The sequence below is a fragment of the Pleurodeles waltl genome, chromosome 8, assembly GCF_031143425.1.
Source record: "Pleurodeles waltl isolate 20211129_DDA chromosome 8, aPleWal1.hap1.20221129, whole genome shotgun sequence".
Taxonomy (NCBI): Eukaryota; Metazoa; Chordata; class Amphibia; order Caudata; family Salamandridae; genus Pleurodeles; species Pleurodeles waltl.
In genome coordinates, this window is record NC_090447.1 from 51,168,587 (window position 1) to 51,184,326 (window position 15,740).

Below are 15,740 nucleotides of genomic sequence, written 5' to 3' on the forward strand. Positions count from 1 at the left end.
AGAATGATGCCCTGGATCTCCAGTCCCCTCCAGAGGTGCAATATCTCCTGGCACAGGAACCAAGACCCTACTATTCCCTGCTTGTTGCAGTACCACATGGCAGAGGTGTGGCCTCTGAGAACCTCCCTTGATGGATGGCAGGGAGACCTTCAGGGCCAGACCAACTGGCCGCAGCACTAGTAGACTCCACTGAAAACCAGAGTCCTCCGATTTCCACCTTACCCAGATAAACCCTGCAACCCAAGAAGTGATACATCTGTCACCACTGTTAGGTCCAATGGGGAAGGGAGAGTGGCCTGCAGCAATGCAATCTGCAGCCTGTCACGACAACTGCAGAGCTGTAGCTGGTTCCTCTGAGGTCTGGATGGTGTTAGAAAGGCAGCCTTGATGCAGGGTCCCCTGGAACTTCATGTTCTGCTGGAGGGCTTGCATGTGCTACCTGGCAAGGCTGACAAGGAGGATTCATGAGGCTAATAAGCCTCAGAGCCACCCTCACCTGGATACAGGAGCAGGGCTGAAATATCGGCATCATAGCCCGAATGACCTGGACAAACACATGCAGATGGAAAACCCTGAACTTCTCCATATCCAGGATTGCCCCCAATGAATGGAAGTCTTCGAGAGGTAATTAGGTTGGACCCAACGATGTCAAAAGGTCTGCTGTCGTCTGGAAGTGGTCCATGTCTGACATCGGTAAACCCGCTTTTATTATCCAGTGGTTGTGGTACAGAAATACAGCAACTGTAGACCTACTAAGATGGACAGCGGCCACCATCATCACTTTCATGAATATCGGAGGGGCACTGGTGAGGCTAAACAAGAACTAAAAATGCTCCTGAGCCAGACTGCATGTTCTGTGATGCCAGATTGGTTGAAGAAAACATGTTTTAGATTCTCTATTCAGAGGAGTGGTGGCAAATGAATTAGGACTCATTTTATTGGTCGAAGACTACACAATAAAGTTCTCTGGAGTTGGCTGCTTGTTGAGAAAGCTCTGGTCACCAGGTCCTGGTCAATGAAGTCTGGCCACATGCCTATTCACAGATGAGCAAGAACGTGGTTTTAACTAGGGGCCCATCCTAGTATCTGTGAGGGCATCATGAAACTGAAATAAAGGCTCAGATATTGTTGGCCCTAGCTGCAGAATTTATTTTAAAACAATTATTTTAGTCTCAGTGGAGGGCAGCTGTAACTCTAGCACCACAGCTGCCCTTTGAACTACCACTGCAAATGACTACTCTCTTACATTGGTGGCCCTTGCAGTGCATCTGTCTCAGAAGAGGTGTCAAGCCCACTTGAGTTTTGTAGATCAAGTTCTAAGCCATCATCAGTGTAATGGTGGGGAGCAAGCCATTCCCCTCATCATCAATCTCGTGGGGTGACCCTACACCGGCAAAGGGTCAGAGCTGTAAGCAAAAAGATAATGCAGCCTCTACTGACACCTGCAGTGTGGTAGAGACATAGGGTTAGAGCCAGGTTGCAGGACAATTTTGTGACATCAGCGTTGGACCTGGTTCATCTCACCAGTCTCAGGTGGCATTAATAAGAATGTATCGTGAGATGGTAGAAGAACTCTTTACCGGTGTTGGTAGGGGCACAGGAACAGGTCTCACGGTGACCAAGAGTGTCAGGAGGGACGTGCCGCTAGCAACCTGAGTGGAGGTCTGTGCGGGTCTATCCATTACAATCACACGCCACAGGAAGCCGGAAGCGCACTGAATATCTGCAACATGGACTCTTTGAAAGCTTCGATCTGCTGTGACGTCAATGCTAACCCCTAGAACTCGTAACCAGCTCAGGAATCTGCTCAGTGACCCACGACTCTACAAAGTGTCACTTACCTCTTTATACCCCTTGCGCCTTCTCCTTGGAGGTGGAATAGCAGGATAGGCTCAAGTCCTGCTTTACTTTGTTATGCTTTCATTTGGACTTGGACTTAGTGGAAGGCTTAAAATAAAAATGGAAGGGTGATTGGGACTGAGTCCGAGCACACAACTTGCAGCAGGAGTTGGACAGACGCGAAGTCTGCAGCTTCTTTTCTCCACCACATAAATCTTTGCTTCCTGGTCTTGGAACGCCTTTGGGTGCATAAAGGCAAACTTATCACAAATCTCAGAATAGTGTCCTGAGCTCTCACATCTAAGTGTTGCGTAGGTTCTCATTATCCTAATGAGACTGCTGGATTCGGGCGGCAGAATCACTTGTACTGTGGGGGGAATGACTCTGATCCCGCACCAGGTGACACCTGTCGGCCTAATCCGGGTTTGTTCCGGCCAACTAGCAGCGCCTCATCTCCATCGAAGAGCAGGGATGATTGGGGCAACCGGGCGCATGACATACATGACTCCTCAGGGGAATCGTAGTCACTCAGATCTCATCCGTATCTCTCAGTTGCAATAGTCTCACATAAGCAGGGTCAATCAAAAGCAGAGTATAGTTCAATAGGGTTTTATTGAGGTAACTGCATCTTAGATAATAAAGCATTAATTGCAATAACTAGGGCGATGAAGCACAATAAGATTAAAATTGTGACAAGGAGAGTAAAACACAAGAATAACGCTACCATACGGTCATTAAAGTTTGTAAAGATAGTTCCTACCTAAGCTATGTCAGAGCACAGCATGTTAAGCTCTAATTCTGCCTTTCATGTTCCCCCTGGGGAGACATCATCCCTCAAACCTGAGCAAGAGGTCTGTAGTCTACTTAAGCAGCTGCAGCGAAGCAATCGGTAATCAGCATACAGTCGTGGTCATCTGGCTGGAATCTCCCTCTAACGTACATGGGTCAAAGTAGTGTTTTTATAATAAAACAACTGATGTTCAAAGAAAGGATCCCTACGTAAGAGTGTGTATGTTTCTGTGAACACTGGAGACAAAGTGTACCACTTTTGCCGGCAACCTATCTTACTGTAGCCTTGAGAAAAGCAGAGTGAAAGAAATGTCTTGTTCAAGAACGTAGTGCTGACCTAAGCAAAGAGCAGCTAGATAGAGAAAATAAAACAAGACCGCAAATGTGGCTAATGTTAAAATAATAAAACGAAGCTGAAAATATATCTAGGTTAAAGTGCACAGCGACAGGCCTAGTATGCTAAAATAATGTGTATAAAATTATAGCCAAAAGGGCTACACAACAAAAAACAAACCTCATGCGAATCTGTGCCCAGAATCTGCTTTTTGTAGTCGCAGCACGGCTTGAATCCTGTTGTTCTCCGTGGGGACATTGTTCCCTAGCAAACTGTGAAAAGTCTAGAAGCAGCGAAAAACCTGACAAATTCTGGAGTGGTGCTCTACATTCATGTCAAAAGGCACAGCAAGAAAGGAACCGCCATCAGCGCTCAGGGATGGTGCTTGTATGCGGCTCTGCGCTCCATCACTTCTGGATGGTATGGAGTCGCACAGCAGCACCTAGCGATGCTCCAGAGCACTGCTAAGACAAGTCTCCCCATCCAGTATGGAGCCTCAGATATTTTAAGATGAGGAATCTACAGTCAAAAGTGTCAATAAGAATTCAGCCCTGGTTTTCAAGCTCCCCACACATCTAAAAATACAAACAGACCATTCCTGCGGCAACAGGCATCCTTTGCTCTCTATGTATATCAGACTGTCAGGTCACAAGTACTGTTTAAATGCAGACAACTGGGAGTTTGAAAGAGATGAACCTGAGGACAAGGGGAAATAAATGCTCGTACTCCTAAAATGACATTTTCCAGACTTGGATGTACAAGTCACACGAGGAATAGAACAATCAGACACACTTCTGGATCAATAGTAGCAAACCAGGTATTTAGATCAGTTTGTCTTTGTCCAGGCTTCCTCCCTCTTAATGCAGCACTGGCAAATTCCATCTTGGCCTCCTGTGCGGGACATGAATATGAGCGGGACACGCGGTATGCCGGGGTCCAGTTACAGCGTACTCGATGCTTGCACCAAAAAAGTCTTGGGTAAGAGCACCCAGAAATATGAAAAGAGAAATGTGACCAACTGTGATGAATTACATACGCTATTTTAGATATCAAAATTACATCAGGTTGGTCCCTAATGCTCATCAAAGATTTTTTATCCAGATTTTGATTTTTAATATTCTATCAGATGGTTGTTTTCCCGAGTGGGGAAACTTGGGTCGCTGGTGATGTCAATTGTCCATGTACTAATAATTCTGAACACTATTGCACTTAACTCTCTTTTGTAGATTTTATCTTGATCTCAGGAAAAAGTTTCCGAAACCACTGTTTTTAAGAGAACGTCAGTATCACCATCAGGAGGCATTTCAATAATTGATGGATATGAAGGACATTATGGTTTGCCATTCCCTAGCAAATTACTTTGTTAATGCAGTAGCTGTAAGGAACAGGTTGTCCAATTTAAATGCAGTAGCCCATTAGTAAGATACATTTTTTGTAGGATATTCCCCTGTACAAATGTATTAAGTTTGAAAATTAACCTCTAAGAAATTGGAAAACTTTACTAAATATATTATAGGCATTTTATTGTAGATGAAATCTGTTCAATCATGATGGTCCTAAGGTTTTATGATACAGTCTTACAATACTACTTTTTAAGGTGAAATGTAGTCTTAAAACGTATATTTTTATGCATGAGAATGTTTAATGGGGATGTGCTTTTATGGTTTATTTTTATGAACTGAATAAAGAATTTTGGAATTAGGTATAATTCCTTTCCTGTCGTACTGTACAGTTAGGGCTGAGGGGTTACTCCGTCAGAACCTGTGACGGGTATCCCGTTCGACGAAATATAAATCCAATTGGATATAATGGGATTAAGATTTCAGCGGATGGGATATCCGGCACCGTTGTGATGAAGTAACCCCTCCACCAAACTCTTAATCAGGCCCTTTGTAATTTGTGTACTCTAACACATAGGTTAAGAACTTGACATTTATAGTATGATTTTGGTAGACTGTACCCAGGTACTCCAGTCTAGGTTTTTGATCACCAACCTTAAGTGTGAAATTCTCTCTCCCTCCTTTCCTTAGTCTGGGTCTTCATTAACATCCTTGACCTAAAGCAAGGGGTTGAGTCGACCCCTAGGGGGAGGTGGAGGAACTGGCCTTGACATCAACACACTCACATTTCAGTGTATCACACTGTTACTGACACAGGCTCTTCAGAAACCTCAACCTGATGCTAGTATACACAGCGCAGGCATGGCCTGAGTGGTACTTTTCCAGGTAAGTTGCACTGAAGGAATCTGAGGTAAACACACACACACGCAGAATAAGATACCTAAGCTAAAGGAAAAATCAGTATGCAATTAAAAAAAAATGGTCAGGAAAGGGTTCCATGTCACAGAACCACTAAGCACTAAAAAAGCAGATTCAAGACCATACCCAATATTACAAAAAAGGGATGAGCATGAAAAACACACACACACACACACACTTTTTTTGGTGGGCTAAAAACATTGGCCCTGTTTGACAAATCTTCACAAAACTTTCCCAAAAAAGTTAATCCCAGCAAAGTTTTGGGGTGATCCAAAATATATATTTTTAAAAACCAAAACACAAAAAAGGCTGACATCTTGCGAGACTCTCACTGGAATGGAAAGAAAATGGCAGCAGGGAAGCATTTTATTTGGCTTATGCCATATTTCATATAGGAGAGGGGGTCTGCGTGGCACCCCCTCTCCAGGCCTCAAAAGGCCCTGAGGAGCCCACCCCCAGGAGGCTAAAAGCTGTTTTTGTAGAAGCTGCCAGGGGCCCCGAGGAGCCCATTTCTCAGGGCCCCCTCCCTGAACCTCTAAAGTCCCTGGGGAGCCCACCCCAGAACCGAAAATTCACAAAATGCCCCCCCTAGCTCCCCCCCCTTTGAGCCTGAAAAGGCCCTCGGTAGCCCACCACTGGTGCGGATTCCTTTAAGTGGGGGGAGGGGCAACGCAACCCATCCTCCCATGAATGGCCTTGGGGAGCACACTCCTGGGGAGGCTCAGCAGCTATGTCCCAGGGTGCCCACCCAAGACATATTGGTTTCCCTTTGCAGAATATAGTGCCTGGCCCAGGGGGCAGTGTCCCTGGTGCTAAAATTGGCCCAGGTAGGGAGGCCACATGCCCTGCCTCCCCTCTAAATATAGTGTTGGGCCCCAGGGGTTGAAGTACACAAGGTCGAAATCTGGCAAAGGACGACTGCATGACCTCCTACCCCTTGAATATAGTGCTGAGCCCCGGGGATGGGGTCCCCGTGGTCGAAATCAGCCTGGGAAAGGGTTGTGGGGGGAGAGGGAGGTGGCTTGCTGCCCCTTCTTTCTTGAAAATAGTGCCAGGCCCCAGTAGAAAGGGTCCTTGTGGGCTGGAAATTGGCCCACGAGGGGGGCTGTCTGTCCCCCTTCAATATAGTGCTGAGCCTTTGAGGGATGGGGCCTTGGGGATGAATTCAGCCCAGGGATGGGGGTGCCGCATGCCACCTCTAGATAAAAATTGCACTAGGTCCAGGGCATGAGGTCTCCAGAGCTGAAATTGGTCTGGGGAGGGGGGTCATGTGTCCCCTCCCTGAAACAAGCATGCTGGGTCACTGGGATGGGGATAGGGATGGAAAAAAGGCCCTAGGGTATGGGGTCCCCAGGAACTAACAAGGCTTGGGGAGGGTCCATGGCCCCCTCCTCTAAATAAGTGGCCCCGGGGGTAGGGCTCCTGGGGCCACTGATGGCTCCGGGAGGGGCGGCTGCCTGCAATCCATTCCCATTTAATTAAAACAAAAATGGCACTGGGGGGATGGGGTCTCCATGGCCAGACCCTACAGCCAAACCCAGCTCGAGTTTGGTTATATGTGGGAGTGTTGGCTGCAGGATTTTGCGTATGGTAATTAAGTACTAATTTACATTTTTTTTAAAGTTATGAATTCACGTAACGTTATAGTTAGGTGTGAGAAAAAGATCTGTTGTTTGTTTAAAAAAAACGTACAAATTTACTGAAAAAAAAAAGGTTAAAGTAATGCTATAGTTAGTTATGTTTCATTTATGACATTCAGTTGAGATTCTACCATGCAGAACATTATGTTTATGACTGAGCAGAGATGAATACAGTTTTCCGGCTGCATCATCTACAGTGAGATCAGTAAAGAAGAAGGAGAAAACAGTTACCCCTAATGAACCTTCATAATGTTAACGTTTGATTTGCAGTTGGTGTTTTAGTACAACTGACTTTCTGTGAAAAAAGGACTAACCATTGTATAGGGAATAACTGTACAGATAACAGGCTTTGCTTTAATCTTTCACACAACAAACCTTCTTCTCCTGTGGACATCCAAAGCTGTTAGGAAAACATCTGATGGCAGTATGAGCTTTGTGTCAAGCAGGTCAGTGGCTTTGTTCATCTATCTATTCGTACTTGAACGCTCAATGTATAGCGCTAAGGAGTTTCATGGGGGGTTATCCAAGAGGAGTGCTGTTTTTCCATTTACTACCATGGAGTGGAAGATTAAGGACACTTGAGAATAACCATTCTGTTCACACATGGAAAATATCTGCTATATAAGTCTAAACCAGGTCCTCTCATGAGATGTGGTGTTCGATGAGATGTTTATCTAGTGTCCAATACAATACGTAACTATGTGGATTATCTATGGGGAAGGTGAGATCACTTAGTAATAGCTTTCCATAATTTACAAGAACATTCATATTTCAAGTCATGATTTTAACATAGATTTAATGTGTAAGCTGAGTCTATATATCAGCAATACATTCTGCAGCAAATATTTGAGGCTTCAAAGACAGTAGTTATGATTTGTAAGGGTTGGTATGTTGGAAGAGAATTTGGCTATAAAGTCACAGTTAAATACCGAATCCTTTCCTACAGGTCACCTGGCCCAGTATTAAAGAATTCTGAGACCAGATTGGTGAGAGAAGATAGAATAGAGACCGCACATAGGTGTGCTGGCAAACTAGAGGCATCAATGAGATAATGTCTATGTTAGATAGAGGTCTGCCAAGTAGCAATCTGTCACCCAGAAGGAAATCACAGGGAGGCTAAAAACTATTCTCCAAGAGTGTGTGGTCGTGTTTTGGTGAGTAATACGAGCTGAGATAGCGGGAGCAAGAAAAACCAATACAATTAAAACTTAATTTTGCATTATGACAAAGTTACACATTTGTATGCTGGACAGTAAATGTGATGAGGAGAGACAAGTATAGTGTGAGAAAAATGAGAACCACTGAGACTGACAAAAAATCTGAGACAATCTTCCACTCAGAAGTGCAAGTGGAGAAGAGTCATCAGGTGCACGACAAACTAGCAGAGTTGTTTGCATTCTATCATTGTAATGTGTGCCAAATGTTTGCACATTAGAGGTCAGTTATGGACTCCTGGTGAGGTTCTACAGCTTGCAGGCGGAAATGATGTGCAGAGCACACCATATCATTCTCCTTCATGAATGTAAAACAACTCTGACCTTTTCAGATGAGTGGACACAGAGAGGCCCATGGAGAGCCAGAAGTGAATTAGGCTCAGGCAGGTATTTAGCTAGTGAGATATATGACCCTTTCAGTGTACTACGTTCTTCTTAAACTTGCCTAATTTTACATAGGTAATGTGTTATGCTGCCAGGCAGATCTGCCTATTGCTGGAGGAAGTCTATTTTGAATGGGAGTGATCAGTGTGAGCATTTGACAAGCAGATCAAACATTTGTTCCACTGCCGCTCACTACCCTCCTCGCCCCCCCAACTCAGTCACCTGCGCTCTCTCACAAAGCACATCATCTCCTCACCAACATTTTATTTTTGGATGGATATCTGTGCATATGGTGGTTGGAGCTGGGCAAAGCTGCATGTTACACATAGATAAATGGTTGCACACACAGACAAGATATTTGCTTCTGTATGCATCATTTATTGAGTGCAAACTTGCATTTGAGTTTTTTTTTGTCACTTCGGGAGAGGTCCAGGGGTGTGCAAGAGTGGTCCTGGAATAATGTTAGAAAGTATTCCTTAGAGGGCCCAATTACAGACAATTAGGATTCACATGAGATGATGCTAACCAGGGTAGAACTGTAGCTTCTGGTTTTAGGGTTGGGAGTTACACAGTTATTAAAACAAGCATTACATGAGCCTGGCAATACATGAACATTCAGTGCTGCCTCTCTCTCTCTCCCCTCTGCACTATTGAGCAGCCCAGACTACACTGTCTCTGCTTATCATTCTCCCTACTCTACAGTCACAAGTCAGAGGAATGGGAAGTGCGTTTCATGGAGTGATTAGAGCCCACCATTTCCTTTTACTTCTACTTTTGAGAGAGGACTTCCCAGCCCAGATACACACATGAACAGTCACGTTTGCACAATTACCTACTGTGGTCAGTGGTAAGGGGGGTCAAAGCATGTGTAATCTCTGGCTATAAATGGAATAGGGCACCATTCAATGGCCTAGCACTCTCACAGGAGCATGTGTATCCTCCCCTTGTTGCCCCCCTGCAAAGCAACATATCGTTAGAAAATATGCTTGCAACAGGGCTCTTTGAAACACTAGAAACCTGGCTGACATAAGGCGTAAAAGGGACATGATGGAACGGAAGGATGTACCATAAGGGATTATAAGTGTGAAATTTTCAAAGTAAAAGAAGCTGGATTAAGGGACGGATTTCGTCAGAGAAACGTGACAAATATTCTGCCCGCCGTATTACAAGTATCACTGGGTATAATGCACTTGTAATACGCCAGACAGGATATCCATCATGTTTGTGACAGAGTAACCGGCCGGAGAAATCTAAATCAGGCCATAAGTCTTTAAACACAGGCCGGTCCCGTTATGGCTTGGGTTTATAACTCAGTGTTACAGATGGAATGCACATGATAATTGCATTGTCAATGCTGTCTGCATGATTGCAGGAAAACAATCTAGAATGATGTCCCACTGCTTGGATCCGGTAAGTAGTCTTAAGTTACTAAACAAGAGCAAGTGAGAAATGTGTGCTGAGGTCACAGATCAAACTGTGGCCTTCAATTAGATCTGTTATGATTAGCTCATTGTCACAAATACAGTCCTTACAGAAGGGATACTGGTAGGTACAATGTCAAAGAAGGGCAGCTGAAGAGAAAGGATTACAAATCAAACTTTAATTGTGACTGTTTTTTCCTAACAATTTTTTTTCTTTTCCTTTAGATTAAGTAAAATAACTTTCAAAAATGCAATTCTGCCATGCATTAATTGAAGCTTTTGTGTGCTCAGGCATGCTCCTCATAAGGTTAGTGCCTTCAAGTTGAGATTACACGTTTGCATACATGCGATGACAAGAATGGACTGCATTCCTACCTGCATGGCAAGTCTGGTGCTCTGTCAGACTCTGGTGTGTCATTAAGCCATGCCCACATTCAGAACCTGTAAGAAGTTGCTCCCCTGCATGAAACGTCTTGTGAACATCAAGATCACGACTGTAAATTTGCCTAAAATCTCTCAACTCTTGCAAATCCTGTTTGAAAGATTTTTCGTGATTGACCATCTGCAAGTTTTCTTGGAAGCTTTCTCCAGAATCTTTGAAGATTAATGATGATGCATGATTTTTCTTTTCTGTGTAAAGTTGCTCCTGTTCAATCAATGGAGACTTGTAACTAACAAAATTTGTAGAGCTGCCACAGACTAAAGGGTTAGCTGTTTTGTAGCCACACACGTTATTGGAGGCCTCAATAGAAGTGCATGGTTTAATCCTTGCATTGATCTTCATTTGTTCAGAGGGAGTTGTGTGACTCTCAACCCCATTCCCTCCACAAAAAGATCCATCTTTTCCTTGGCTTTCAGAATCATGGAGACTTTTCTGTTCCTTTGTTAAGCAAGAAATAACGTGCATGGTATTCCTAGATGCCACACCAAGCCTCTCCAACTTCTCAGGACTTTCTTCAGAGTGCACCTCTCCTCCATTAAACCGGTCACCTGTCAGAATTACAATAAGGCTCAATTACAGAAGTGTTGTCAAAGACAAAAACACAAACTCAAGCTGCTAGTTCTCAATATCCAGTATGCTTAAAGACATAATTATGTAGCCTTCTATTTAAAGTAAAGAAAAATATACTTAACTGCAAAAATAAGCATAGATTCTGTAATATTTCCAGCACAATGTATGATCTGCATGAGGGAACTATGCCACTGGCACACATTGCAGCAATCTGAAGGTGATCCTTTTGGCGTGACGTTTGACCTAAGGACTAGCAGTTGGGATCTCCAGCCATTTAACAATCCTAAAAGTGTAACTGCCTCTACCTGATACTAAGCTGCTTGACCTGGAGATGATGGATGATTTAGGAGCTTATAAGTAGCTATAAAACAGTACAATGCAACTTTTTCCCCTACAATGATGCGGCTACTGGGCAGGCAAGTTGTAAATAAGTTCAAGCTTTGTTCCTTTTTTGTCGCAAACTATCCAATTCTGATGTTTTGCAGAATTTCTAATTTGGCGCCCATTACCATCGGATGCAGTGATATCGCTGTGGTCCTACTTCAGAAATGCTCAGCCTTTTTTGTCATGGTAAGTTGTCTCATCTTAAATCATACTAAAGCAGAGGTCTTCAAACTGGGGGGCGGGCCCCCCTTGGGGGCCTCAAGTGATCCCAGGGGGGGCGCCAAACTCTGGCCAAAAGAAATATTATATAGATAACATGCCTTTGTTTTAAGCAAAAGCATGTTATTGCAGTTTTAAAAAGGTAACAATACTGAACTGCAATGTTTGAATAGGTTTAGACCTATTTAAACATTGCCATCTTTCTAAAATAAATGTGAAAAATTCTGAGGGGGGGGGGGCCCAATGATTTTTATATTTCAATTGGGGGGGCGCAGCATTAAAAAGTTTGAAGACCACTGTACTAAAGCAAGATTTTGGGAGAATATGTCTAACTATTCTCAAGATTGTTGTATTCCTTTCTGACTGGAAGCAGGTCTAACTAAATTAATCAGATCTATCCTCAGAGATGTACATGTTGGAGCAACACAAAGATTCACTATCTAAAGCAGAACAACAACTATGGGGATTACTGTCAGAAGTGCCACTATATCAGGTGTTATGGGATCCTCATCATCTGATAACCTTTGGAGTGCAATAGCAAACAAATGCACCAACTATGAATCTAGCTTAGCATCAAACTCAATAAAATAACATTTAGTGAATCTGTAACTCAACCTTCACATAAAGTATTACTGATCCCAGCAATAGAGACAGTCATAAACAGAGCTACTTTTGCCACTGTTCCTTAAGCTGAGTTAACTCTACGTTTACCTGGTTGTTGCCTGTGAGCAACTTAATAAGCAGTACTTACCCAAGAGCTAATTCATCTACCCAAAGACTGATTACAAACTAGAACTCTCACTCCTAGTATAGCATTGGGAAGATAGCTGATTGCTATTCTTATATTCTTAGTCCTCTGTAGACTGTATGTTGAAGTTCAATTCAAATCCAACATAACAAACACGGTTAGAAGGACAAGAATACCTGGAGAGAAAACTAGGCAAAATTAAATACTCATTCAAATGGAAGTCTGACACCACTTCTAGACGGAACTAAAGACAATTAGAAAATGCCTTTCTCTGTGGAAAACCATCAGAAAGATCCTCAATGAAGAAAGTTTGCCTTTTACTAATATTTCTGGTAATTATAATAGCTTTTTGAAAAACAGATTTCTATGACCTAAGCTTCCTAATGCATATGTTTGAAAGATAGAAAATGTTATTTAGTTAAGACTATATTTGTTTTGGTAACAGTAACCATAGACAGCTTTCCTGATGAATGGAAAGAATTTAAGTACACCTTCTGAGAAGTCCTTTGGCAACATAATCGTAAAACCTTGCGAGAAATTTTTCCTTCAAGTCTAAATAGCAAACAAATGCACATAACAAGAATTTTTAAGATCTGTCCATGCAAGCTACAGAAAAGAGTAAGATAAATAAGTACAGCCTTTTTCTGGCAACTTGGTGCACGAAAATGCCACTGGAGAGCTCATTTCCAGAGTCTCTTTCACTTAAAAATATAACAGCCTCATAGATGATCCCTACACCCTTCTGGGAGCTAAATAAAATCTTGTGGCAGATGTAGCTGCCCATATTACAAGACTCAAAGTGTGAGGTCGCTAGGTGCAAGGATATCTGGATGTGATACTGAACACTAAACTAATTCTGATCACCATAATTGTCTTGAAAAAGGGTGAACCGATCACTGTACAAGGTCTACGTACACTTGGTGAGGCTAGGAGCCCCCATGAAAGTGTGCATAGTTTCATCCTGGTTGACCCCCATCTGTTACTGACAATCTACCTCCCCTCCAGACTACAGGAGAACACTACTCAAAGAAATCCAGCTGGTTCCCCCCTGCACTCCAGCAATCAAAGCACTCATGCAGGAGAAGAAGTGGAGGAACACCAAATCCTAAGAAGACCTTGCAACTTTCAAATCCGCCACTACATCCCACCATGGCCTCATCAGGTCCACCAGGAAAACCACCTGCAGGACCTGCATCAACACCACCACACACAACACTAAAGAGCTCTTTAACGTCATCAAAGAATTCGCCAAACAACAGGCCGAGACCATCAACATCCCTCCATCTCAGGATCTCTGTGACAGACTTGCCACCTTCTTCCATCAGAAGATCAAAAACATCTACAACAGCATCGGACCCCAAGACTTGCTGAACTCACCAACAACATCCATGGCAGGACCCTCCAAACCCCCAAGACTCCTGCACACCTGGACCACCCTTAAGACAGATGAGACCCGCTCAATCATGAGCAGCATCCACTCACCGCCCCTACCAACCCCCTGCTTTCACTACATTTTCAACAAGGCCAGCGCCTCAATCGCGTCTGAACTCTGCAAGACCCTCAACTTCTCCCTATAGTCAGCAGCCTACCCAGAAGACTGAAAGCACGCTGAGATCCAACCACTCCTGAATAAACCCACAGCCGACCCAATGGATCTCAAGAACTACTGCCCCATCTCACTGCTGCACTTCCCAGCTAAGGTCGCAGAGAAAGCAATGAACACTCAGCTACAGCAACACATCAAGGACAACAGCATCCTGGACGTCTCCCAATCAGGAATCAGAACTAACCACAGCACAGAATCCGCCCAGCTCACCACCACAGATGACATCCGCTCCCTCCTTGACAGCGGACATACAACAGCTCTCATCCTACTTGATCTTTCAGCAGCCTTCGATACAGTATATCACCACACCACATGCGTTAGACTCCACGCAGCAGGCATACGCGGCAAGGCCCTTCAAAACATACACTCTTTCCTGACAAGCATAACAAAGAAAGTTAGACTCATACCACAATTGTCAGAACCTACAGACATCAGCTGTGGAGTACCCCAAGGATTATCTTTGAGCCCCACGCTGTTCAACATCTATATGACCCCGCTCACCCATATCACCAGGGACTACGGTATGAACATTGTCTCCTATGCAGATGACACCAAGCTGATCATCTCCCTGACTGAGAACTCCTCAAAAGCCAAGAAGAATTTCAGGGACCGGATGGAAGCAGTCGCCACCTAGATGAGGGAGAGCTGCCTTAAGCTGAAATCCGACAAAACCGAGATCCTCATCATGGGACCTTCCTCCTCAGCTTGGGACAACTTTTGGTGGCCATCAACGCTCGGCAGGCCCCCCATCCCCACAGTCCATGCACAAAACCTCAGCGTCATCCTCAATGTTCACCATAACCAGACAGGTCAACTCCGTCGCCTCCACCTGCTTCCACACCCTTTGACTCCTACGAAAGATCTTCAGATGGATACCAATTGACTGCCGAAAAACCGTGACACATGCACTAATCATGAGCAGACTTGACTACCACAACGCCCTCTAAGCTGGAACCCAAAGAAGAACCTGAGCAAGCTGCAACAAATTCAGAACGCTGCCACCAGGCCTGTCCTAAACATTCCCCGTCAAGAGCACATCACAGAATACCTGAAAAACCTCCACTGGCTCACCGTCGAGAAGAGGATGAACTTCAAACTCCTTGTGCACGCATACAGAGCCCTCCATGACAGCGGACCCAGCTACCTCAACCACCGCATCACGTGGCACTCCCCTTCCAGACCTCTCTGCTAGTCCCAGCAGTCACTCACCAACATACCCGGCATAAAGAATTCCTCAGCTAGAGGAAGATCTTTCACCTGGCAGCAAAAGGTTGGAACACCTTACCCCTTCACCTCAGACAGTCGCCATAGCTGCCTCAGTTCAGGAAGGACCTCAAGACCTGGCATTTCAACTGATCTCTGAGGACACACCCCTCAGCGCCTTGAGACTCTATGGGTCACATCTGATTGATTGTTACTGATGCCGTGGGTGTCTCTAATTGTAGATTGGCTGGATGCATACATATTACAGAATACGTGTTTTTAGGGAACAGCGGGCAGGGAACGATTTCCACAATTTTTTTTTTTTCCCCAGTGTTTCACTCAGACACTTCATTGGCTTTAAGCCGGCCTGGATTACTGGGGCACTTATAATGAAGTTCTCTATGCTGGAAAATGTTAGAAAAGCACAGTATAGTGTCCTCAACATAGGTGGCAATGGCAAATCCCACTGTGTGCCTTGCTCAGAGAACCTGGATGTCAAGCTTGTGCCGCTTTTGTTTGAAAGCAAGAAAAAGAGATCCATGTTTGCATACTTCATAATCGTAAAATATCTTGTCACCTTTTCATACAACACCCTAACATGCTCCTCTTGGATAACTATGCATAGTGTGTTTGATCTGGTGTTCTAAATGCCCAGGAGAAGTACTGCTTTTGGCGACACCGCACAATGA

At 44.2% G+C, this 15,740-nt stretch overlaps 1 protein-coding gene across 5 annotated transcripts in view; it reads right to left on the reverse strand.

Annotated features, from left to right (window-relative positions):
- LOC138249699 (uncharacterized) overlaps positions 1–15,740 on the reverse strand; it is a 200,731-nt gene that overhangs the window by 115,677 nt on the left and 69,314 nt on the right. For all 5 annotated transcript variants that reach the window (XM_069203687.1, XM_069203686.1, XM_069203688.1 and 2 more), the window contains exon 6: positions 10,255–10,869. In XM_069203687.1, the coding sequence (XP_069059788.1) occupies positions 10,255–10,869 (615 nt within the window). The remainder of the gene's footprint in view (positions 1–10,254; positions 10,870–15,740) is intronic.